The sequence below is a fragment of the Hypomesus nipponensis genome, chromosome 14 (assembly GCF_054491055.1).
Source record: "Hypomesus nipponensis isolate SF chromosome 14, ASM5449105v1, whole genome shotgun sequence".
NCBI lineage: Eukaryota > Metazoa > Chordata > Actinopteri > Osmeriformes > Osmeridae > Hypomesus > Hypomesus nipponensis.
Genome location: NC_140374.1, coordinates 10,410,001 through 10,434,912, shown reverse-complemented (window position 1 = coordinate 10,434,912; position 24,912 = coordinate 10,410,001). Strand labels below are relative to the sequence as shown.

At 42.9% G+C, this 24,912-nt stretch overlaps 4 protein-coding genes across 7 annotated transcripts in view; 2 read left to right on the top strand and 2 right to left on the bottom strand.

Annotated features, from left to right (window-relative positions):
* scaper (S-phase cyclin A-associated protein in the ER) overlaps positions 1 to 7,265 on the top strand; it is a 53,798-nt gene extending 46,533 nt beyond the window's left edge. For all 3 annotated transcript variants that reach the window (XM_084673163.1, XM_084673162.1, XM_084673164.1), the window contains 3 exons: positions 5,336 to 5,527; positions 6,134 to 6,182; positions 6,381 to 7,265. In XM_084673163.1, the coding sequence (XP_084529289.1) occupies positions 5,336 to 5,527; positions 6,134 to 6,182; positions 6,381 to 6,484 (345 nt within the window). In that variant the 3' untranslated portion in view covers positions 6,485 to 7,265. The remainder of the gene's footprint in view (positions 1 to 5,335; positions 5,528 to 6,133; positions 6,183 to 6,380) is intronic.
* Positions 7,266 to 8,628: 1,363 nt separating this feature from the next.
* Positions 8,629 to 11,867, bottom strand: isl2a (ISL LIM homeobox 2a). Of its 2 annotated transcripts, XM_084672332.1 has the most exons (7): positions 11,795 to 11,858; positions 11,273 to 11,462; positions 10,621 to 10,880; positions 9,765 to 10,058; positions 9,650 to 9,651; positions 9,446 to 9,613; positions 8,629 to 9,264 (listed from the first exon to the last, which is right to left on the bottom strand). In XM_084672332.1, exons 1-7 carry the CDS (start codon positions 11,850 to 11,852, stop codon positions 9,148 to 9,150), a joined length of 1,089 nt encoding a protein of 362 aa, XP_084528458.1. In that variant the 5' UTR covers positions 11,853 to 11,858; the 3' UTR covers positions 8,629 to 9,147. The 2 variants fall into 2 exon arrangements, with proteins under 2 accessions (XP_084528458.1, XP_084528457.1); XM_084672331.1 differs by lacking the exon at positions 9,650 to 9,651 and having other exon boundaries at positions 9,775 to 10,058; positions 11,795 to 11,867.
* Positions 11,868 to 13,373: 1,506 nt separating this feature from the next.
* etfa (electron transfer flavoprotein subunit alpha) lies at positions 13,374 to 18,987 on the top strand. Its single transcript, XM_084672793.1, has 12 exons — positions 13,374 to 13,528; positions 14,420 to 14,569; positions 14,914 to 14,995; positions 15,252 to 15,334; positions 15,418 to 15,517; positions 15,732 to 15,842; positions 15,940 to 16,041; positions 16,120 to 16,188; positions 16,277 to 16,359; positions 17,585 to 17,650; positions 17,764 to 17,844; positions 18,661 to 18,987. The coding sequence occupies exons 1-12, from the start codon at positions 13,490 to 13,492 to the stop codon at positions 18,694 to 18,696; spliced, it is 1,002 nt and encodes a 333-aa protein (XP_084528919.1). The 5' UTR covers positions 13,374 to 13,489; the 3' UTR covers positions 18,697 to 18,987.
* Positions 18,988 to 19,865: 878 nt separating this feature from the next.
* tmem266 (transmembrane protein 266) overlaps positions 19,866 to 24,912 on the bottom strand; it is a 20,147-nt gene continuing 15,100 nt past the window's right edge. Inside the window, 7 exon segments of the mRNA XM_084672654.1 lie at positions 19,866 to 20,306; positions 20,309 to 20,640; positions 20,736 to 20,798; positions 21,863 to 22,055; positions 22,575 to 22,690; positions 23,792 to 23,930; positions 24,086 to 24,142. Of these exon segments, the coding sequence (XP_084528780.1) occupies positions 19,998 to 20,306; positions 20,309 to 20,640; positions 20,736 to 20,798; positions 21,863 to 22,055; positions 22,575 to 22,690; positions 23,792 to 23,930; positions 24,086 to 24,142 (1,209 nt within the window). The 3' untranslated portion in view covers positions 19,866 to 19,997.

Below are 24,912 nucleotides of genomic sequence, written 5' to 3'. Positions count from 1 at the left end.
GTCTTTGTAGTTGATACAAGACAACAAAAGGCACATGTTGAAAGATTGATGCAGAGCTGTTGGCCGCTGTGTTATTGTCTGTTGTCCCTCAGAGTGTCATGGTCAATTGTTTGCTGTCAGTGGAGCGGCCAGCCAGCCAGCTCTCCCTTCCCTCCTCCTGTTCCCGCCCCAGCCGCCCTGCAGGCCATTGAAGCAGGGCCAGGCTTGGGGGGGGAGGAGAGAGAAGGAGAGAGAGGCCTTGTAACTAGCCGTCATGCATGGTCTGCTTAGCAGGCGTGGTAGTAGCCCTGCTCCAGTGGGCCAGGCCGTTGTCATGTCTGTCAACCCTCTGCTTTCCAGTGGGCACACGCGGTGATCCAGCCTAATGCTACGTCACCTGTCCCCACAGCAATGGTCACCCGCCCCACCCCCTCTCTCGCTAGCAATTTATAGGCTGATTCGAGATTCTAATTTCCAAGATATTTTAGTCTTAATTAAAAGATCTGTGAGTTTTTATGGTAGTTCAGACCCCCTTCCACTGCTCCTATCCAATTTAATTATTCTGATGTACTTAATTAGCATTTGTGGGCTATTGTTGGCCTGATTTGCATATTATATTGTGTAATTGAATGAAGGCTGATGATTGAATTAGGGGTGACAGAAGACCGGTAAGGTAAAAGAACAGCCAAGCTTGGTATAACTCCCTTTGAATATTCATGTGGGATCAGTTCAATTTGCTAATTTGAAATCTGTTACCCTCCACCCAGGGCACCTCCTGATACTGCAGAACAGCTGTGAATCCACTGAGAGGTTTTTCTATAAAATGCTTCTCACCAATCCTCTCAAAAGTTAATTCAGTTTAAGTTTGAAAAAATACGACTTTCCGAGGGGGATGGGGGAGGGGGGTGGTGATATCACACATCCAAGCGCTGCCATTTCAAAAGAAGCCGGGTTGCAATCTTTGTGGTTGTACGATAGTGGTCAGCTGCAGGGCTGGGAGGTAAAGGACTGGCAGAACACCACAGGATGGTCAGGTATGAACCAGGAGCTCTGGGTGCTCCATCAGGGGACACGAGGAGACCGAAGTCTGCATTACCGTCTCGGTCCAGTAGACCGCTGCGGGACGTCGCCAAGAGACTATCATCTGCAGTTAGGTTTCACGTGCTGTGTTGATCCTGCAGAGGTTACTGTACAGAGCATCAAAGGAGGAGGTGTAAGGGAAGAGCAGGGAGCCTAAGATGGTCCTGCTCTACTTCTCCAGAGCATTTCCCAGCCCAGGTGTTGAGCACTGATCCTGGAAGCAGTCCATGTGGTTCTGGATCAAGATGGATGGAGAGCAGCTTTAGCTTTTCTCAGGCTAATGTAAGCATTGGCAAAGCACTAAAGCAGGCTGGCCGAGGCCTACGCACTCACACAGACTGCTGACTCACTGACGTTTGCACCGCGTGCCTTTGTTTATACGTGTGGCAGAGATATAATAGAGCCCATAAAGAGTAAGTCTTTGAAGAAGTATCATATATGCAGTGATGTATTTTCCCTGTACCAAGGGTATGAATAATTTACTATGTCACACAAAAAGTCATTGGGAGAGTGACAAGTGGCTTTGGATGTTAGCTCTCATGGGGCCATATGTTTGCTGAACCTATTGAGACTGAATGTTAAACAGTAGGCAGGCCAAGTTCAGTCAAATTTGTTGTAGACTTTTCCTAGTGTCTGGGAGGGATATAGGCCGCTAAGCTATGTATTTTGTGTTTCGGATGACAATGATTCATCTCTGAATCATTGCCGTTGATGATCTCTGAATTCTTTTGTAGAGTAATTGTTAACTGTTGACATGTTAACCCTCCTGAATCACGACCCTGCTTGCTTCGCATAGAACACCAGCACATCAGTGTCACTGGAGTATTGAGGTCTTAAGAAAACTCTAGGCTCTCACACATGGAAAATGGCCACACACACTCGGGTACACACACAGGCATTCGGGTATGTCATTCCATGATCAGTTGCAGAGTTTGTAAAAATTTGCAATGGGTTGATTGAATTTCCTCAAAGGCTAACGCCAGGGGTCTTATTAATTTGATTCATATGCAAGACGTTTTTCAGGTACAAGGCTTCAGTAGAATGGTATCGAACAGCTGGTGAATGACTATCCCCAGACTGCACATCCTCTCCTCCCACACACACACACACACATCTCCACACCTCAGCCTTATCTCCAGACCCCTCGCCTCTCTGTCCCGTTGTCTACAAAGACGTTTCTCTCTGACAGGCCCTTGCCCAACTCTGGGCCAGTAATCCCTGCTAAACGGATGTTGAAACACTCCCTTCAACAGTCCATTGCTGCCAAGACAACCAAACCCTCAGTGCCTACGGCATGAACGGAGCCAGTCCTGTGCTGGGGAATGTGTGTAGGCTGTCACACACACACACACACACACACACACACACTAGTAAACAGAGGGATGGAGACACACAGACAAATAGACTAGACTAGATTGTTTGCCCTGTACATGATTTACAGACTCTTCAATGGTGAACTATTAATTTTTTGGTGCACAGAGTGGAGTTCCAGTCTGCCCACCCTGCCTCAGCACAACTATCAGCAGTGCAATCTTGGGTGGGATAACACTGAGGTTATTCTTGTTAGACGTTGTTTTGAAAACGCCTTATTTGTTAGGGGTTTAGAAATAATAGACCCTTTCGAGTCAATGTCTTTGTGGCCATTTGCATCCTAAGGCAAGGTGTGCAACCCAGTAACCTTTCATTGGTTTGGAAGTAGTTGTTGGAGGGATGTTTTAGTGTTCACTTCCCTTCCAGTGTCTTCGAATGTGCTGTTCCCTTATCTCTATCAGTGAAGGCAGTTCCTTCACCATGTTGACTCCAGCATGCGTAGGGAGGCCAATGGGAAGATCTGGTTTGTGTTCAGGGCCCAGGCCTGTCAGTTTTGTAGCCCCGCGTTAAGGCAGAAGCATCCTGGATCCCTCCAAGCAAAGGTGTTGGGGCTGTCTAGACACTTTGACCAAGAGAGATTCTGCCAGGATTGTCTCTCCCAAGTTTTTCTGTCCTGAGCTTATCACAGAATTAAAATTGGTTTCAGTTTATATTTCTAGAAGGAGAGTTTTTTAAATAACTTGGAACAGTATATTGTAGTTTTTCTTCCTTTCTTTCAACCCTGACTACGTAAAACGACGCCAAACTGTTAATACTCTCTTTGAACCGCTTACTTCAAATTGGGCTTTCCCAACAATTTGTTTACTTTTTCGGAACGTTAACTTTACATTCTCTCTGTTGTCTGTGGACTCCAGGCTAGTTATGTAACAGAGCGTCATAAAAGTGCAGCAGTGCTTTAGAACGCCAGGTCTACGTAGTTAAGAACAGGGCTGCCAGGCACTTGAGGTTTACGGGTCTGTGTTCAACTGGGCTCTGATTCATGGATTCGAACGCTCACTGCTCTTTTTTACGATGTCAGGGTTTCATTAGATACCACCAGTGGACCAGCAGAGACCGGGCCACTGCCTAATCCCTGTTTGGAACACCGTTCTGGGCTTTGCTGTTGCTCTTCGCCTGGTAGAGGCCTGGAGAGGTGGCTGGAGGACTTAGTCTCTGTAACGTATGCTCTCCAGCAGTCTTTGTTTTATGTGTCTGTGCCATGGGCACTTTAGGGTGGACAATTTGTTTAGGCAGTTGAAGATGGAACTATGCATAGTGGAGGATTATGAGATTGCTGTTTGATTTGTGGCCTGAATCTCAATAGAGCCACAGGCCAGACACCCAACATAGAGACTGGATCATGGTGTCCAGCAGCAAGCTCGCACAACAAATTGTTATTCTGCGTTAGTTTAAGTATTAATTTAAGTATGTTTTCTATTGTTGAATTTACGATCATCTTCGGTGCCAGTTCCCCCTTGAAACTCCTGCAGTGTTGCAATGTTGAAGATGGGTCTGGTGATCTAAGATGCTGCGAACTAAGCATGAGAATCCTGCATCTATGTTCTTCAACTGATAATAAGCAGCTACGCTTTTGAAAACAACCAGAGCTTTCCTTTTTTTCTTCAGAAGTAAGAAACCCTGTTGTCTTGCATTCCTTTTGAAATAACATTCATTCAAGTGAAACTGCAGTGAATCTTGTTTCCCTGTGTCCTGAGAAACTTGCATGTTTCTGAGTTCATCACTGTCAGCCTAGAGTAACTAAGAATTGACCATAGTTGCATACCGGGAAGGGCGGTCATAAATCCCTTAAAAAGGCTCTTCAGGAGTTTGTTTTAGCTGGTCGCTAAAGAATGTTTAAACAGACAGTAATAGGAAATGGCTTCTCTTGTGGGCCTTTGAACGCTGCTGTAGAACTCAGCTCTGAGGAGACTCACCTTGAAATGATAAAAGTGGTGAATTATGGCTTTGTATACCCCTCTCTTAAACCTCAAAGTGCATTATCAAAGAGACAATGCATTGGAAGAGAGTATTATAAAGTACATTTTCCAAATCTTGTAAATTCACTGACTATGTCACTGTGACCGGGGGCGGACCTCACCCTGGCCCTCTGGTTTCCATTGTGGCAGAGCATTAGCCCCGGTGTGTATACCTGTAAAGCAGTGGGGTGCTGTTCCAGTCAGGATTTACTGTGGTGACCCCCCGGCTTTCAGGGAAGTGCTGGGTCTCTTCACAGGCTCAAGGGAGATGCCCATAGCATTAGTCCAGGACCCCCCCCCCCCCCTCCCCCTGCCCCCCCCTAATCAAACTAGGCTGGGAGTGATTTGGTTTTAATATTGGTGGGCCGGATGTGATGGTGTGAGTGACAGGTGCTGGTGAAGGGGAGCAGGATGTCGGCAGGGTGAGAGCTCCATTAACGGTATTGCTCATTTCTTAAAGTGGCGGTGGCCAGGCTACAGTGGAGGTCTGCTCTCCCCCACCCACCCCCACCCCCCCTGCACTGTGAATGCCCTTTCAACCTGGACTGCACTCTTACAGTTCAGGGATATAAATTGCACTGAATCAGACTTGGAACTCATATCTCAATGGCACCTATTGCAGGGGGGAGGGGAAATTAAGTCATTTACCCTATATTTTGGTGAAGTAATAAACGGAAAACGTGTCATATTTCTCAGTTAGCTTATTTCACAACAGCATGGTAATTACCTGTGGTACAAAGGAAGAGAGAAACATCCCATCATTGTGTTTTATAGCCTGTAATTGTGCAGTGGGAGGCTGTGCCCTCCAGTTCTCCTCCTAATGGGTGTTTGTGTGTTGTTTTAGTGGCAGATTTACGTGGAGGAGGGGCAAGGGGCTGTGATTTACAACTGCCAATGCGACTGACTGGCTGGCCGAGTGACTGACTTGCGGGGCTTTGTGTGTGTTCCAGGTGATAGTGCAGTCTGGCCGTCAGCCCAGCGTGCTGCAGAAACTGTGTCAGCTGCCCTTTCAGTACTTCAGCCACCCGCGCCTCATCAAAGTTCTCTTCCCTTCCCTCATCTCGGCCTGCTACAACAACTCCCAGAACAAGGTCATCCTGCAGCAGGAGATGAGCTGTGTTCTGCTGGCCACCTTCATACAGGTAAGCCTGGAGGCTGCCGCCACACACACAAGCCCACACACTTAAAGCAAGCGTACAGTTTCTGCGCACACACAAACGTATATTTGGAAATGCAGGGATTCCTCCTACACTAGTCACGTTTTCTTTTTTTCTCATGTATTTCCACTGAGGGCGCTTGGCAGTCAAACAGAGACAAATGGCTTCCTCTGTGGATTTACCTGCCAGTAGTTCAGCCTCCAGTAAACAAGCCGTCTCCTTCATCTTCCCCCGACAATATCCCTTCTGCCTGCGCTGCTACCAGAACTATTTAGTCAAGATTAGCCCTCAGTCCACTAGGGGACAAGCCGTCATTTCAGTCAAACAATGGAAGATGCATGGTTTCTTTACCAACGCTATTATTTGTCAGAGGTCAAGACTTAAGAGTTGGCATTGCCAGCGCTTTTGCAAAACAAGAAAATACATTTTGGCCATTGGATGTAATTGGTGGCATTTAGCCTAACTTAGATGGCCATATTGTGGATGATATGAAACACTCCCTCCATATGGTGACTGGTCTCTCCCCCTGCTTGCTTGTCTTGTAATGCTGTAGAACGCACTGACACCTTTCTGTTTTTGTATTTTCTCCAGGACTGTGCCTCAAGTGAGAACCAAGCAGACAATAAAGCTGCTCAAGGAGGTACGTTTCTATCACCTTTCTCTTTTGATTTTTCAATCATTCCCATCACATAGATACTTTTATAGACAACATTTCTTTGGAAGAATGACAAACCACACTGTTATCATTTGTTAAACCACAAATTTTTGATCGACCATGTCTGGGCTGCTCTTCTCATTGGTGACTGACTTGTGCCTATCATGTCCATGTCTGGTACAGAGAAAGTTTCTCAACCACTGGATTACTGCGAGCTGTCCAACCGCTTTCCCAGAGACCAGTGGGACTCAGCACTGCAGTTCTTCCTGAAGAAGCATGAGGACTAATCCAGAGGCACACACTCTCCTCACCAATGCAGACAAGCTCTGTGAAAAACACTACAAAACAGACAAGAGACTTCCCGTTCTAACCCACTTGCTTTTACGTTCAGATTTTGATTTGAATTCAGCATAAATAAAGAATGCAGTCTCTAAGCGTTGCCAAGACTCTTGAAATACCAGCACCCATGGGCCAAATTCGAAGATGAGATACAAGTGTGAATTTTGTGTAAGTCACACAATGATATCAGTAGAAGATTTGCACAAAGTTTGCACAACAATGTTGCGAGTTGTGTGTGTATTTCTCCTTTTCATAGTGCCATCAAGTCAGGCAAAGATTTTGTTCAAGTGCCCACACTACAGAAATCATATATATATAGATAGATATATATACACACACACACCTTTATGTTACACAGTACTGTTAGACAGGTGAGGTTTCAGAGCAGTCAATTTAGAAACACTGAATATTATGATTATTACCTAACGTGTTCATCAGTAATGTATAACGGTCCTTGTTCATTTGTTTATTGACATTCAATTAAGATGTGATTGACCCGACCAGAATGTTTTCCCTATATTTACCAGGCTAGGGCCTGTTTTGTACTACAGTATGTAAGTTACATAGCCTGGTTGTTTACTCCACTTCAAGTTTTACTTTAAATAGAATTGCTTCTGTTTTACAATTCCCTGTGATCCTTGTTTTCTCCATGTTGTGAAGCACTTCCTAAAAATAATTTATTTAATTAACATTTCTTTCTATCACGTTTAATAAATTATTATGCATAAATCGCTTGTCATTTTTATTTGTGTGAAGAAATTGCACTCACACTAATTACCCATTTATAGTCTATCACTCTTTTGTGAATAACACTTCAGTAGCCTATTTGTGGGACGTGTATCAAGACTTGGAAGTATGCTACTTACGCTAACCCAAAAGATTTCGGTTTCGCTAACAGGCCAACTTGATACTGAACCCCGTACATAAGGTCATACCTCTGATCAACTAGCTTTAGGCAATTCCTTTCGGGATTCACCCAATTTTTGAAGGCAGTTCACGGTAAGTGAGATCTATTAACCTACACTTCAATCACTTGTCTGTTTTGTTTTCATCACTTGTCTTTCGGTCGTTTTCATCACTGCACAGGCTACTGACTGCATAACGGATTAATGACTTACTGGAATAAGGTGTCTTTAGATCACACTTTGTAAGCTATTGGCATAGGTTTTAACCGCATAAATTAATTTGCAGATTGCTTCATCCGTTCCTAAATATTCCCGAAATATTATGAATTTCGTTCGTTGAAAAGTACAAATTAAGTGTTAACTTGTTGGCCATCGAATTTATAATGTTGCACTGTTTTTTAAACATGCTTGCAACTTTTCTCTGGGACCATCTTAATGGCATGAAGAAAAAAAACTTTGGGCCTAAGCCTAATCAAAAATACGCACACATTTTGGCTAATGCACAGTCTATTTTGGAAATACTTTGCCAGATTTGCAAGAACCCCATCTCATTATCAAATAAATCCTGCAGTCGAGAGATGATAGCGGCTACGTTTCCTGTAAAACGTCCATCCTTGGTAACAATTTTATTTAATTTTCCGGTCCAAGCTTGACCTATGAGCTGAATGTCCAGCGGCTATTCCTATCCACTATTCGGAATGGAATGAAAATAAACTACGGACCTGCAGAAGGCGTTCGCTGGGAGTTCCCTTTAGCCCGAGCCTATAGAGGTGGGTTTGTTGTGGTTCCATTCAATGTATCGTTTGCCGGTGATGCCAGGCAGAGATAAGGAGTCGCCGAGCCTTGTCCTCTGTCTAGACCTGAGACCGGTGAAACGAGACTAAGCACATCGCAAATTTGTCCAAATGACCAATATTGAAGTTTCTGGTATTGCTTTTATACTGATAGCCATAGACCATAATAAACTGAGGCCAGGCTAAACCAAAGTCTATATCACAAATTATTTAGAATGATTAAGATCGACTTTTTAAGCAGCCTAAAGTTATTTGAATGGAGCCCAGGCTGAAATCCTAAAATTGTTCTGTAGATGTTGGCTGTTTAGCCTGCTTTAGTGAGAGTCATAACTGTATATTGTCATACTCAAAATGATTTATATTGGCCATTAAGATTTTTGTGAATATGTTAAGGAATTACTGCACCAGGGAGATTTACATGCAAAGTGCAATAGACATAAACCATAATGCTTTTCTATTTATTATCTTTCCATCCTAACAATAAATAACAATAATTTACTCTTGAATGACTCAAACATTTACTTTCCCATCATCCTAGTGGTAGGCTAAATGTAGTGTACATTATATAAAGTCACCTCTGCTCATGCAAATCTACAGACACGGGACTCCGCGAATAACACAGAAGATGATAAACAATGGCCAATATGAGGATTAATGTTCAAATGTGTTCAAATATTTAAGTCAGCTCAATAAGAGGGAGTGTCCTCACTATGTCTGTGTCCAGTCCGGCCTTCACTGTAATAGCTGTCATCCCAAAGCTTCAAGTTTTTCCATAAAAAGATGCATCCTCTAATCCACAGTTGTTGATCGCTAGAACGAAATCCATTTTCATCCAAGGCTGTGTGAACTCGGCAGTTCTCATGCAGGGCACGCGGTAACATGCTGGGTTTGAAGCTCAATGTTGAACTGGTCTCACGTGTCAACCGGACTCGGTACCATGCTGTTCGGGGTGTCTGGCAACTGCGACGACAAAGAGGTCACGTCACTGCCCGAGGAATTACCCATAGATCCCGACTCAGAAAAAGACACCTGTAAAGTGATAAATTGTCTTATAAGTTGCCTGTTGCACAAAAAAAAGCTTTTGGGGCACAAAACAAAGCTTTTATTATTAGTTTTTAGCATATTAACTTTATTCCAGTCGACTAAGTAGCCTGTAAAATGATGCAAAACAAAACATGAAATACATGTAATGCGCTTTAGTTTTCCTTACTAGCTGCTGAAAAGGGGGCTGGTCCAGGTCACTCTGCAGAGCAAACTCGCTCAATGCCTTCCACGGCGGCTGGTAAGTCTGCACCTCAACTGGGTTCCCTTGCACGGTGTTTTCGTGTCGAATTGGACTGCCTGCCACCAAAGGCGTACCCGTAAGCCCTTGAAGATTCTAAAAGAAAGCAACACATCACACAAAGCATTACACATCTCTATGATTATGGCTGCATTGGGTAGGCCTTCGTGAAAAGAGATAGGCCTAGACCAGACACGGAAACGACATTATTCTGTTATACTAAATGGTGATTTAAAAAAGTGTCTACGATAACTTACTGTCTTGTCAATGTGTTGTTGTTGTTGAAGTTGTTTCATTAGAATAGATCTCTTCTTATCTTTGCAACGTTTGTTTTGGAACCAAACTCGAATAACCCTCGGGCTTAGACCGGTCATCTCCACCAATTGTTCTTTCATTAGTGCGTCTGGTCTGGGGTTAGCATTGTAACATGTCCGAAGGGTGTGGAGCTGCTTCTCGTTCAAAACTGTTCGTACGCGAGTGGTTTTCTCAGACTGTTTATGAACGTGGTTTCGATGAGTTGGCTGTCGAACTGACACTGGTTCTGAAGAACAGTTGACAGAAAGGGAAAATAAAAGGCCTTGGTTAATTCTTCTGATCTCGAACGTCCTCTGATAAGTGATCTGATAGTTTAGTAATTAAACCCGGGGTGTGACACTATGTTGGGTCTCTACAGACCTTAATGCCTAATATAGGCTACAGTGTATTTTAATTGTAATTCAAGTGCAAGATGAACTTTTCTATGAATTAATATTATTGGCAAAAAAGCTTTGTCAGTTGCGAATTTCGATGCATAGGCTACAGGTTCTAAAGGGCACAACTCAACTGAATTGAAAACATGAAAACGCACGTGGCAACAATCTTTCACAATAAATAATGAATAATATTAAATAGGCCTGTGCTTTTACACCCACGATGTTTCTTTTGAGAATCATTGGTTGCCAGAAAAATTATAGGCTACCACTATTGATTAATAATTTGATACAATCAAAATGTTATATTATTTAACCCCATAAAATAATATATTGTGTAGTCTACTATTAAATTGTAGCCTATAGCTTATCAATTATTTAGGCTATTTCTCTGATATCTTAGCCTAAACCTACCTGATAAATGAAGGGACCTAGCGTGAATATTTCCCGGGCTAAGAGGGCTTCCTGCCGAGGCCCGCTCCATCAGTAAACCGTGATCTGCCCGACACAACAGCTCCTCGTCCCGCAAAGAGAATTCATCCCCCGGTAGGAGATGTCTGCTGCACACCGAGCACCTAAAACACTCCATGTGGTACACGTTGGCTCGAGCTCTCATCACCAGATCGCTGCTGCAGAAGCCAATGTTACATTTTGCACATTTAATCCCATATAATCTGAAAAGGACATAGGAACATTGGTCTCAATATAGGATTTACGCCAGTAATATTTTTTTCAAGCATGCAAGACCAAATAGACCTATCTTTTGTTTGGCAAAAATGTTCCAAGATGTTTTGGAATTCGGCTACTTTGCAACATTGACTTTAATAATAGCTCGAACACACAACATGGTTTTGTGAATACAATAATCGCAAACACTTAGCCGTATTTCTCATAACATTGAAAGAATTTTAGAATATATTCTACAGGCCTATCCCAAAAATGTTTTACTGTTAAATAGTGAGTTTTTGTTTGTTTACACTGTTATTTTTATACTCCGGAATACAAGTGACCTTTTGAAATTCCAAAGATCTGAAATCACGTTGGTGAGGAAATTTCAACTCCATACCTTACATAATCTCTTTTGCAGTATGTCTTGCCATCTCGGACGAAGCAAGTGCACGTTTCATCCAGGTACTGACTGCATTCTGCGCACTTCAGACACGCAGCGTGCCACTCGAGGTCCGGGGAGACTCTCAGAATGTATTGGTCGTGTATCTGACCTCCACAGCCCACACACATTGCAATTCCAGACTTCTCTGTGGAATGCACACATTACTACTACTTTGTAGCATATACCCTCTAATCCCCAGACACCCTCAACAAATCCCGCGTGTGTTTCCCCCTGTATCCATATCATATTATGCCTGTCATTTTAGTTGGTTAAGGCCGGGCTACAAATGGATTTCTGCAAAACGAAAGAACTTTTGCACAATTTCACAGACTCTTGGTCTATGTATCCAAAGAATGTATGTAAGCTACTATACTGTCTATTTACATTATAACCCAATATGAACACTAAGAAATATTTTTTTTCCCAAGCATGAACAAGATATATAGGCCTAACAGAGGAACGTGCGCGTATACTTACTTTTGGAATGATCCCCCATATCACCCAAGAAAGAAGAATTTAAGATAATATCCACCATACAGGAGGGATGGTAGGCTACAAGCCGACAGATGGAGGAATTGAGTGGGCGAGTGGGAGACTGTCCCGTCCCTGGTAGAGTGATAACTTGCGTCTAGAGAGTGAGAGGTGGGAAGAGCAATGCCCCACGCGCAGAGTGACGTAGAATATGCAAACCTACAGACCTCTGAGCGTTTGGGGAGGGGATATGCATCATGCTAAATTAAGAAACATGGACAAGAAAGCTACTATGCTTTATTTTGAAGGGAACCAAAACATTGACTGCAGTTAGAATTATTTTTATGAATAAGCTCCACAGTTTATTTATCCTTGTAGATTGTTTATGAGGTTCTGAAATGGGAATAAAATCATATTTTATAGGCCCCTTTGTAAAGTATGAACTATGAAATTTTAACAATGTTATTCGGCTGTTATTAAATGCGATTTTAAGACCCAATGTGGTTATTGAGAATTGGTTGTACACCGAATATCTATTTGAAAGCAACATGGCCTGTATTGCTAGAAGTTCTATGCGAGAGCCCTCTACTGGATGATGTCCAAACAAAAGTGAATCTCTAAATTAAAGGTTCATTTGAAGTGAACACTAATACGTAGCCTATTTTATAGATTTTTTTTTCCTAAATTGATTATTTTGAATTATCTAACATGATCATATAATACCAGCCTATCGTTTGCGGTAGTATAAAATGTTAAGAAGACCAACCCTTTTATTAGAAATATATATTTCGTGGGACTAAAAGAGAACAAAATCGTTAATCTGCATAATCAAGTTTTTTTTCTTCTAATTTACATGTTACATTTATTTGAGCCTATATTTACTGACAAGTCCTTGTCTGTCCCTGAAAGAAAACTGCGCGCACCTTCCAAAATAGCAATGGTAATTTGGCCTGTAGGCGTAGAATTAAGAATAGGCTGGAATTTCTGGATTTTGTATCTATAAAACTTTTGATTTAGGTCGATGGCTGCCCGTTCTACTTCTAACTAGATTTAAAATGAATACGTGGAATTATTAGGCTATTCTAAATAATCAAAATATAAAATATTATTGAAATACACAACTATTCGTATTATAACCATTCTAATCTTAATTGTACTTAAATTAACTGATTGTTATTGTTAACCAGTTTGTACATAGTCTGCATTGCTGCAACAAGACTACGTTGTAGTTCAAAGGATTCATATTTTCTGCTTTGTTTTAACACAGTTAGCCTAAAGTGCAAAAACTGGCATTTTGCTTGCGTTCTATAATATTTGCCTGGCTTTCAGAAAATGTTGTTGTTGCTATCATTATTTTTAATTAAATTAGTGTGAGATGAATGTAGGCTAGTTTATATGTTCATGATTATATATAGGGCCAAGTGTGTGTTCAAATAAACTGGTATAATTTAAGGATTTTTTTAATCCATAAACTTTTTTCCTACAATAGACTAAGAAGAAGCGTTAACAAGTTCTCCCTCATACGTTGTCTACATGTAGGCTGCCTTTAGTTAGGATAGTTGTGCAATGCAAAGGCTGACGGAACTTTCGTGTTAACGGAAGTGACTGGGAACCAGACTGAGTTTGTCTCGCGATAACATCTTGCTGCTGTTGGAAAAGCAAGCATATCCCAGCTGGCAGGATCAGAGATAAGGGTCAAAGATGCACAGAGCTATCAACAAAACACATTTAAGACAGTTGGTAAGTGGTGATATTTGCATGTTACCTGACAATATTAGTTGTACAGTAATATTAATTATTTGGTAAGACTTCGCTTTTTGACTGCTTCAATACATTCGATAGGACCTAGAGCTGGTATGGGTTGTGTAACTAGCTAGCGAGGCTAGAGCTACCTCTATAGATATTAGCTTGCACATGTACTGTAACGTAGCTAGATTATCATATTTAATTGTCAAGAAGCAAATAATAGTATATGAATGAATTCCATGTTTGCCATGTTTGCACTATTATATTGTTAGCCCCCAGTTCTGATTCTTATTGCAGCAGAAACGAGTGGCCAAACATTTCTGTCCTCTACTAGCACATGCTACCTAGCTGCAGTGTCAGTGCTAGTTTTGCCAGCTAGAGACTTACACAACCTGTGTAAGCAAACAGTTACGAAACTAACAAAAACGGGATTGTTCAACGATACGTAAGAAACGCGTTGTCCGTTTAATTTATAAATAAGATTATAGTCACATCACAAATTGTGGTTGTTTAACACGTTCAGAACAAGCACATTATATAGTTTTGAACACATTGCATTACTGTGTTTGTGTGTGTATAAAACGATGTACGAATGACCTCCAGACCCTGATTGGAGTCCCAGGTCTGAATAGAGAAGCATTGATGCTATTTTTCAATTTCTCAATCCTAGTCAATGCCTCCGTTTTGGGTTATGTTAGTTTATGTATGTAATATAACTTGCTACTGAAAGTGGATCAAGGGTTAGTCGAACGGCCCAATCCCCCACAGGCACGACTCCAATGTCCTCAGTCGGTGCTCGTGGTTGCTGACATAACTTGTGATTTTCAGTAGTGAGCATGTTATCTTGTTTATAGGCTACATATTGAGAAGTTGATTCTATTGTAGACAGGTCTCCTCCAGAGGTTTCAAAGCACCTTGGTAGTGGTAGAGCACAACAATGACAAACTGACGCCCATCACATTGAGTGCCATCACAGCAGCCCATAAACTGGGAGGAGAGGTGTCCTGCTTGGTCGCTGGAACAAACTGTGCAAAGGTACTGTCCCGTTAAAAGGTCTACACCTCCTTTTATGAAATGTTACTTTATCACCCACTGAAATCCAGATCGATAACCAAAAAATCTACTCGCAATACTTATTGATAACTTGAACAATGTTTTATTAATGATTTGTATTCTCAGACTCTTAAAATCCATACTGTATTTCTGAAGTACTATTAAAATCCATCAATGCAGACCTTCTGAAGCCTGTGATTAGCAATCATGTTTTTTTTCATTCAGTCACAGCCCATTCCAGTATATGTAGATCACGAGTTATCCGTAAAATTGTTGTGGGGACTGTTGAAACATCCTTGATTTTATAATTTTATTATCGTCCCCAGGTTGTGGAAGACATCGCAAAAGTCCACGGGGTAAAGAAGGTTCTAGTGGCTCAACATGATGCTTACAAGGGCTTTTTGCCAGGTATGCTTAGCTGGGGTCAGATGGCTGAGCAGTAAGGGAGTCGGGCTATTAATCAGAATGTTGCCGGTTTCATGCAAAATGACGTTGTGTCCTTGGGCAAGGCACTTCACCCTACTTGCCTTGGGGAGAATGTCCCTGTACTTACTGTAAGTCGCTCTGGATAAGAGCGTCTGCTAAATGATTAAATGTAAATGTAGCTCATGTCTTATGTTCCATACAGTTGTGGTCTGTCTGTGACCCTTGTGTCTTCTCACAGAGGAGTTAACTCCACTTATCCTGGCAACACAGCTGCAGTTCAGCTTCACCCATATCTGTGCTGGGGCATCTGCCTTTGGGAAAGTAAGACTCTTATTCTTGATGCATACAGTCACTAGTGCTATTCTTTTTGCTGATATCTCTAAGCTTAATTTTTGTTATTGTAGAACCTGCTGCCAAGAGTGGCTGCCAAGTTGGACGTCGCTCCAATTTCAGATATAATTGAGATCAAAACCCCAGACACCTTTGTCAGAACGATATATGCCGGTGACTATCTCAATGCAAACTTTTATGTATTTGTTTTTGTTTGATTAAGCCTACTGTTAAATATTTGGAAATTTCAAGTTAAATTAGATCATTTTCAACTCTCAACACATCATGTTGTGAAGGGTAAGCATGCAATAACATTTTGGCAAATGCTGGGATTATTTATTTTTTCATTGAAGTAGTCATGATCTTGTGTGGTCTGCCTGGTTCACAGGCAATGCTCTCTGCACCATTAAGTGTAATGAGAAAGTTAAGGTCTTCACCGTCAGAGGAACAGCTTTTGAGCCAGCTGAAATGGAAGGAGGCAGTGCCTCCACTGAAGAAGGTAGCTGACAACTCCAAACATCTGCTGATGCCGACATGTAACACAAGACCGAACTGTATTCTCTTAACCACTTCCATCATTTGTGTGTGAAATGCAGTGTCAGCATCCTCTTCCGCTGGGTTATCAGAGTGGATTGAGCAGAGCTTGACCAAGAGTGACCGTCCAGAGCTGGCCAGCGCTAAAGTTGTGGTGTCTGGAGGTAAGAATGCGCTGACCAGTGTTGGTTGATGGATGAAAATCCTTGTTGAATTATAATGTTTTGTTTCTATCTGTGCAGGAAGGGGTCTAAAGAGCGGAGACAACTTCAAGCTGCTGTTTGACCTTGCTGATCAAATGAATGCTGCTGGTTAGTCCGTGAACATCTTAGAAAGCTGCCATACAGTTTGTGGTGTTTTCTATCTTAAATATATTAAAGCTGTGCTTTATTTCCACAGTGGGTGCTTCCAGAGCTGCTGTGGATGCTGGTTATGTCCCTAATGATATGCAGGTTGGACAGACTGGCAAGATTGTTGCACCTGTAAGTTATTGACTCATTGTGCCAAACACAACCTGATGTCTTATAAGAGCGAGAATAATTGCAAGATATTTCTGAGGATTCACTTTGTGTCAGTAGGCTAATGGTCTCCTACAGTTACTTGTGTTCTTAACAGCATTCCCGGAATCCAGACTTATCGAGCGAGATCCTCTGGCCTTTTAAAAAGGTTGATTTTCCATTATCCAGTTGAACTGGGATATCCCAGCTGTGATTATCCACACATTAGGCCCAATGAAATGTAGTTAATGGCACATTTTGGGTTCCTAAATGGTTTAGCTGATCCATTAGAGAACACAGTGCTGAGGATATCTGGCCAGAGCAGAGGCCTCAGAGCAGGCCTCTCTGCCGAAATTGGATTTTGCTATTGTTTTGACAAGCTTGTCATATGTGGGCTTAGTGCATTAAATTAGATTTGAATTGCATTGTATTTACATCCTGCCCGTGCTTGTCTCCTGGTAGCTCATAGTCCTCCACTAGCAATGGACATGGTATTCACAAATGAGATAGTCTAGTATGTGATAGTATAGTTTTACCTCAACGTGAGTATAAAAACACTATGCCAAGCAAGCTGAGTGATTAACTGTCATCATTGGTTTCACATTTGGTATAATAGCAGTGCCCACTATTTGTGTTCTCTCACCTTATCGGAAGTATGTGAAAAGCAGGCCTAGAATAATTATCCAAGAGTGTTTAACACAGAAAAAGGAACAGATGTTGTGATTTGTCAGGCCTTTGAACCCATGCTACTGCAGCACCCTTTGTGCATGTACTGTGTGACCGATGCTTCTACCGCGGGATGGGAACATACATAGCCATTAGGGGTTGTCTATTAGAATGATCACTCACTGTCTTGCTTTCAGACCTTCGTAGACTTGCTTGTCCCAAATTGATGTTCTGCTCCTTCGAGACAACAGAAATAACATTAAATAGCACTAAAATATTCATGCGGCGGTGCATTAAGCTGAAAGCTCCTGAAGTTGTTACATGCGCGTGTGCGCGCAGGGGGGGGGGCAAGCGGGGAGAGGGGGGGGGGTGCAGGGGACCAAGGCCAAGCTGTTACTAATTTGAGGTGGCCCAGGGGGCAGTACCTACCTCAGGGCTAGCAGGGTCTCATCCCCTTAACTCATTAAATATGAACACGGGCGGCAGCAGCAGTTTCTCAGTGTCAAGTAGTAATACGTGACTTCATTGTGTCTCCTGTAAAAAGGAATTGTACATCGCCGTTGGTATATCTGGAGCCATCCAACATCTCGCAGGAATGAAGGATAGTAAGGTATTGTTCAGTTTCCTCTGAGAAAGTTTGAAGTTCCTTTGAAAGGCTGATCAAAAATAAAATGGTGCTTTCCTTTCGCCTAATTCTACTGCATGTGTCTTTATTCTTTGCAGACTATTGTTGCCATCAACAAGGATCCAGAGGCACCCATTTTCCAGGTGGCTGACTACGGCTTGGTGGCAGACCTTTTCAAGGTGAGACTCGTCCACTGATGCAAGGTTTCATCATGGCTGAAACAAACCCAGCACACTTCTGAACAGACCTCGACACCATCGCCAGTACCTGAGTGACAGTCACAATATAACGTTCACCATTTCCCCAATATATTTTGCATGAGACATTTTTCCACCTAATGGAAATGTGCAAGTGAATAATTGAGTTGCTGAATTAATCAGAAACAAGATTTGGCTGGAGCCTGCTCTTCATGTAGACACAAAGCATTCCTCCTCCCAGCCGTGAGAAAGTAATCTGTAGTTTACTTGCACCCAGCCAACCTTTCATGTCAATCTTCTGTTTTCCGTTTGCCATTAATTTACATGCTTGGCTGCCCTCTAGTGTCTGGCTGGCAGCTGTGGAAAGTCTGCCAGCGGGTTGAGTTAGAAGTGTGTTTCCCTGTAAGGGTAGTAGCTTGTATTTTTATGTGTCCTGATGGTGGTTGTGTTTGTTTAGCTCCTCAGTGGAGCATGGTGGCCAGGCTCTCAGGTAAACTCTGCAAAAGGGATTGGCTCTGGCCAGCTGAGTTGTGACCTGGCTGTTATCAGCTTACACCCGATGACTCCTCAAATAACTGATTAAAATGGATAGGCTTTCTCCTCTTCCTTCACCGGGAAACCGATAGCTGGGACAGCGTCAGGTAGTTACTGGTGACGATTGGTAGTTCATTCGGTTCTCATGTTGGCGATATGGCAAAGCGGGAGACAAAAGTGCTACCATATACTGTACATCACACCTGCAAACCACATCCGGTCAGTATGTGTGGTGAAGTTAATCATCGTACCTCTCCACTCTAGGTTGTCCCTGAGATGACCGCAGCATTGCAGAAATGAGCCACGTACCATCTAGCAACTCTGACCTCGAGAGAATGTACCCGCCAGGTACCTCTCCTACAACCTCCGCCTTAAGGTTTTGGTAGCCATGATCTTCTGGGGCCTTCCATTATGTATTGAATAGCCCACTCCCTCAATTAGCAACATAATAACATTCTCAGTTTACAAACACGTTTGTAATTTTCTAACTTGTGTTTTGCTGACCACGTTTAGGTGATGGTGACTGGTAAATGTATATTATAAGTGTATTTAGTCGTGCATCCTAATAAAAGGTGTTCTTTGGCAATGCTACCTTTTGATCTTGTCATGTTGTCATGCAGTCATTATGCACTTTCAAATAACACACACTGCATGTTTCCTTAGTGCAATCACTTCCTCATAAGAATGTTCACAATGTATCCTGATATAAATCTTGAAGAATAATCAGATGGAAAATTACACAATACTTTTTATCCCCAAGTTTGCTTTAATTTGTTTCATTCTGCAGTGATTTCCATAATGATTCTACAAAAAATCCCCGTTAACAATAAAATGCTAAGGATTCATTTACCACAGATTTAAAGCAGATCTTTTAAAGGTACATGCTATAATACTTTCTCTCCTTTTGACTAATACTTGACAACATCCTCAGTTACCAACCCTTCAAGTTTTAGTAGCTGAAAACCCTGCTCATACACAGTCTCTTAAAAATATTTCACTGAGCTTTTCCCCAATAGAAGTTGAATACAAATGTTAGCATTGATAATATAGAAAGAAAAACCTAAGAAATAAGTTGAACGGAGCTCAACACTTTTGAACTCTGCAGCAGTGCTATCAAGGACTGTACTTTTAAGTCTGGAGACACTGATTTGACCAATTGAACGTTTGTGTCAAATGTACACTTCATTTGTCTTGTAATGGATGATCTAGATTCATACCAGATTTCCTGTGAGATGCCATGTCAGTCCAGTGTGTCCAATTCCTTAGAAAGTGTAAGAGGAGCCAAACCTCAAGTACCATACATTCCATGTCAAGTCAACTGTCTGCTTTAACCTGTTCAGCAGATTAGGCAAATTGTCATTTGCTGGTTTTTAGTTGGTGACTTGTTCATACTCATAGAAATGTTCAATTCCTGATAGATGTTTGGTGCTTACACACTTGTGGACCTTTTCCTGGTTCTGGAGCTCCAGTTGCACAGAATCCACATTTGAACCCAGTGACTCCAAAATAAGGAGTTCAGCGGAAGAGACTTGTGGGCTCGTGTGCTTACCCAATTAAGTTTCTGTTATGTCTGAGACATGACGAAAGATAACGTCCCTGTCCTATGTCTCAGGCAGGCAACGGATGGCAGATTCTGCTGACTCCATGAGCCTGCACTTCTCCTCCAGCAGAGGTGCCCTGCTCTGCAGATGGATGAGGGGCTTGGTGTGGAGCCCAGCCCTCTCCTGGTTCCTTTTGTTGTAGATGTTGAGCCTGTGCTCCAGCTCTGGGCTCGTCTTGGCGGAGCCGGCGGGGCTGGGCAGCTTGAGATTGACAGGGTCCAGGCCCTTCTGGGTGAGACAGGAGTCCTCCGACAGGGAGTAGAGCAGCTCCTGCACCACAGCGCTCGGGGCTCCCCGAGGCTGGCTGCCCCCAGGGCCAGGGGGCTGCAGTAGGGTGGGGGGTAGCAGCGCTGGGCGCTGTAGTCTGTGGAGGTGGAGGCCTCCCGGACGGTAGAGCTGCAGTCGGTGGTGGAGCCCAGCGTGTGGCTGCTCAGGCTGGCCTGCCGGCCGCTGATGCTGCTCCCAGAGTGAGACGCCATGGTGGAGACCTCGCTCACAGAGCTCACTGTCCTCTGCAAGCGGCTGGAGGGGACGGCGTCTGCGCTCACCAGAGATGAGGCCAGTTGGCTGGGGTTGTTTGGCAGGTGCACGTCGATGGCTGCAGTGGTGATCACACGGTTAGCTGGGTTTGGGATGCCAATGTCTGGAATGACAACATACAGCGGGATCTTAGTTGTGGGCTTGGTACTAGAGGAATCAGTGAAATAAAGAGTCAGAACATGGGGGTGCTGTTCTTACCGCTGCTTGGCTCACTGTAGTATTGGCTGATATAGTTGTTCATGTCATCTTGGACGATACGGTCTGAAAGACACAAGACACTGCATCATCGTAACCCTAACCCTTAAATCAGCTGGTTTGCTCACTGTGTACCCTCATGACATAGACATGACCTGAGGTACAGTGCCAACAGGCTCACTGTAGTTCAGTGGTGATGTACAGATTTAAGAGACCTACAGGACAAAGAAGAGGTTGTGAATGATTTAGAGCCCATTGTGGGCAGCTCACTAACTGACTGACCAGAGTACAGCTGAAGTGGTTTGAAGACGGGCCTATGGCACGTTTCTCTGACCTGACGTTGGTCATAGTCTCTCTGAGTACCATCCGGGTCCCTAAGGATCCTTAGACGGCTTCTATTCATTTAAGTTTGTGCTTTAACTATTCATATTACAACTGTCCCAAGAGGAGGGGTGATCGAGCAGACTGCATAGCGACAGAGACTATCATTGTGTGATTAATAACACATGAGCATGTGAGAAGCAGGCCCAGTTAAAAGGATGTCTGACACACTGCTCCACTCTCCAAACCCAGATATACGGCAGCGGAGCGTGCTGATTTATGACTTTGTCTTCTTTTTTTATAATGGGCTCTGAGTTCTGACTTCACAAACACTGACAGCACTTTGTTCCTGTCCTGTAAGTTATGACCTGCCTCTGTCTAAAAGCTTTATGGCTCTCTATGCAGTGTTGGAGAGTAATTTCGATCTGAATTCCAAGGGAAGTGTTTGCCGTGACAGTATGTGATGCATTGTCCATTCATAATTAGCCAGCCTGTCTTTTGGCACTTAATGAAGTCACACCTGTTTGTGATCATGTTTATGTTATCCTATGTTTAAGTTGCTTTGTTAGATTGTTTGGCACCCCTTATTACTATGTGTCCTGCATCCTCATGGGGCCTAGGTGTGGCTTAATAGGTATCAGTTCTAGTACGTCAGTGGAGAGAACACATGTTCCTTTGCTGTGCAGCCAACCAGCTACTTTGTATGACAAAACACGATCTGATATGACAAAGAGCAGCATTCTATTATCATGGAAATGACATGACAATTTGTCCACTGCTCGAGTTACTATGTGTGTTGTTGTGCTTGCCTGCATTGACCCCTGCTTCTCTGGCCTTAGCCTGGCCATGGTGTTCCGGGCCTCCAGGGCCCAAGCCGGTCACCTCCTGGAAGCTGCTGCTCTGCTTGCCCCACACGTGGTGGATCTGCATGGCCGCCTCCCTCTCCGCTACCAGGTCCAGGTCCTGCTGGGCCAGGTGGGCCCTCAGCTGACGGATCTCAAACTGAGATGAATGGGTGGGGGTGTGTGAGGGTTGGGGGTGTTGTGAGATGAGGAGGATAAAGAATTTGAGGCTTTTTCTTCAGTAGGGAATTGTGCTAAAGATCAGTCTCCTGCTTTCAGTCTTTTGACTGATTTACAGGATGCGAAGATATGAGCTGTATACATAGTAGGTGTACAGCACACTGTCGGCTGTATTGACAGAGCTAGCATTGCATCACAGCTGAACTTTGAACAAATGTTGCTAACAATAGGAAACATGCCCCTACAGAGGGTGGACACGAAAAGGAAACATTTCTTGTTGAGCCCCCCAGTGATTTACCGAAAGCTAACCAAAAAAAGGATGTTGAAAAAGATTTTGAAAGACATCAAATGTATCTAGTAACAATCTATTTTCAATCTCTTTACTAAATTGCAAGGAATGTATTTTCTTTTTATCTTGCCACCATCTGCTGGTTACATGTTTGTATGGCAGGCAGAATGGGCGTCATAGAGAAAGTAGGGAAGAGGTGAGAGGACGTACGGCCTGCTCCTGGCAGATCTGGGTGAGACGTTCCAGGTGCTCCTCTCTCACTGCTTTGGACTTCTCATACTGCTGGATCTCCAGGTCCATCTCCATCTTTACCTGCACGACATAGGCTGGGCCAGGGAAGATCATGGACAGTTAGCTTAGCCCAGATGAAAGTGCAATGAAATTCCAAAGAAATCTAAATATCTATTGAACTGATTACATTAGAGTAAATATGAAAAATGATCATTTTATCATATTATTTGTTTAAATTATAGTTGTTATTGCCACCTTTGTGAATAAATAGACAAAAAGAACTTAGAATTTGACCATTTTACATGAGCCCTGAAGTCTACTTACATTAATATTGTACCCAACATATGGAAGATGGAAAACATTTGAAAATTAGAAAACATGATCTGACATGGCATGCACAGCATTCTATTCAACCTCGTTTCAAAATATACTTTTTAGCTGTCACAAAAAATACATAATTTACTCCACAGAAAGAGCTGGGGCATGTAGGTTATGTTTTTATTTAAACTATTTAGCCAAATGTAGCAGCGTCTGTTTGTTAATTAGTTTAAATACTTATCTTGAACTATTTTGGTGACCTCCCCCTGGGCTGGCAAAAACACTGTTATAGTCTATCAAAGTTGTGCAGCAATAAACTGTTGCTTTTTTGATTAAATATTATAGTGTGGTGCAGTGTACTCAGTGGTCTGGAATTGATTTTTCCACAGTATAAAAATGGCCTGGTAATAATGTTTAGATGCTCTTCATTTTTTATTGTTCCTTACCCACTATGGCTCAGCCAATCATCAAATCTTGTAAAATAAAACATAAAAAAGATTTTATTTTCACATTTCTGCCTGTAAAAGTGAAACTGCCTGCTTGACTTTTTAGTATTGATCCCCTTCCAAGGTGACAACTGTGTTGGTCTCTTTCATGGTGTCGAAAACTGTTTCTGTGCATCATTTTCCACCTTTGTGTACTGTATATTCACTTACCACAAGGGGGAGCTCTATTTATTTCAGTAAAACAAGTGTAGACGTGTACATGAGTGTAATGTTTTTATATGATTTTTAAAAACAGATTAGCACAAACAGCAAGATTAAAAAGCAAATGTTGCCACTATATCTGTCATATGGAGGTGACATTACAGACACCATCCGCTTCAGAAAGCCGACAGTGGAGGACGTGACATTGGGACTGTTTTCCTTGGGCCTCACCGTCAATGATCCTCTTGACCCTCCAGATCCGCAGCGTGATGATGAGGCCGATGGCATCCCAGGGGCTGCTGGGGCCATTGGCCACTGTGGACGCCACCATGGGAGCCAGGGACAGCACGATGACTGCACCGTCAAAGACCTGTGTGCCCACAAACACGTAGACACAGACATACACACACAAACCATCATAACTCAGAAATTTGGGGTTGGTGAGTTGAAGTATGACATTGAGGGAATGACATTGCAGTGAAACTGGGCACACCACAGGACTAATGGGACCCCAGGGGGGCTTACCTCCACTTTGTTCTCTATGTAATCCCATATCCCCAGCACAACAATTCTGAACACAGTCTGAGAGGGAGAGAAAGAGAGAGGGAGGGTGGTAGAAAGCGAGGGAGAAGTGGATTAGGGACAAGTGGTTAGCTATAGTTGTAAAACTGGGCAGCCATGTAGTATATTAGATCCACAGTTCCTTTAGTTGTAAACACCCTTTCGAAATATGAGCGCCTCAGCGAAAGTGAATTGCAGTCGGAATTCCATTTTCGTTCATTCGTGTGAAGAAATTCACCTTGGACGTCATCTTCACACACTTCACATCCACCGCGGTGGGAGTTTGAACCAAACAATTAGAGTCACTGCATCCTATACATACTGCTGACTCGACTAGGGCTGCAGAGGGCAACTGTTCTCCTTTCTTCTCTTTCTCCCCCTCCCCCTCCTGCAAATGAAGGTTGCAACTGAACAGAAGCCTCCATGCCTTACCCTATACCTTAAAGAACCCCTGTGGGATTACTCCTTATTGACAACTGGAATTCTTCTTGGCAAACTGAGCAGTAAACCGGTCAACAAAGAAGAAGTAAGACAAATACAGCAGGCTATACTTAAGGCCCTGATGTTATTTACATTTTGAGGTGAAACTGAAAAAAGTGATTGTGTTGGGGATCCTTAACATCAAGACAGACCAACAGTTTTCTAGCAAGTCAATAGAAGTGACACGTTAGCTGTAAGTAAGATAGCAGACTGAGATCCTAGGAACCAAGGAGTGACTGAACCTTTTAGGTGATTCATACTTCTATGTATTAAGGAGAAAAGTATTTCCAGTAATTGGTGAGTGTTGTAAT

Excerpts from the sequence above, each read along its gene's own strand:
- isl2a (XM_084672332.1), bottom strand. The coding sequence starts at position 11,852 with ATGGTGGATATTATCTTAAATTCTTCTTTCTTGGGTGATATGGGGGAT. Across the intron at positions 11,463-11,794 it reads TATGGGGGATCATTCCAAAA|AGAAGTCTGGAATTGCAATG; the intron begins GTAAGTATACGC and ends TGCATTCCACAG. Across the intron at positions 10,881-11,272 it reads TGCAAAAGAGATTATGTAAG|ATTATATGGGATTAAATGTG; the intron begins GTATGGAGTTGA and ends TGTCCTTTTCAG.
- etfa (XM_084672793.1), top strand. The coding sequence starts at position 13,490 with ATGCACAGAGCTATCAACAAAACACATTTAAGACAGTTG. Across the intron at positions 15,335-15,417 it reads GGGCATCTGCCTTTGGGAAA|AACCTGCTGCCAAGAGTGGC; the intron begins GTAAGACTCTTA and ends TTGTTATTGTAG. Across the intron at positions 15,518-15,731 it reads TGTCAGAACGATATATGCCG|GCAATGCTCTCTGCACCATT; the intron begins GTGACTATCTCA and ends CCTGGTTCACAG.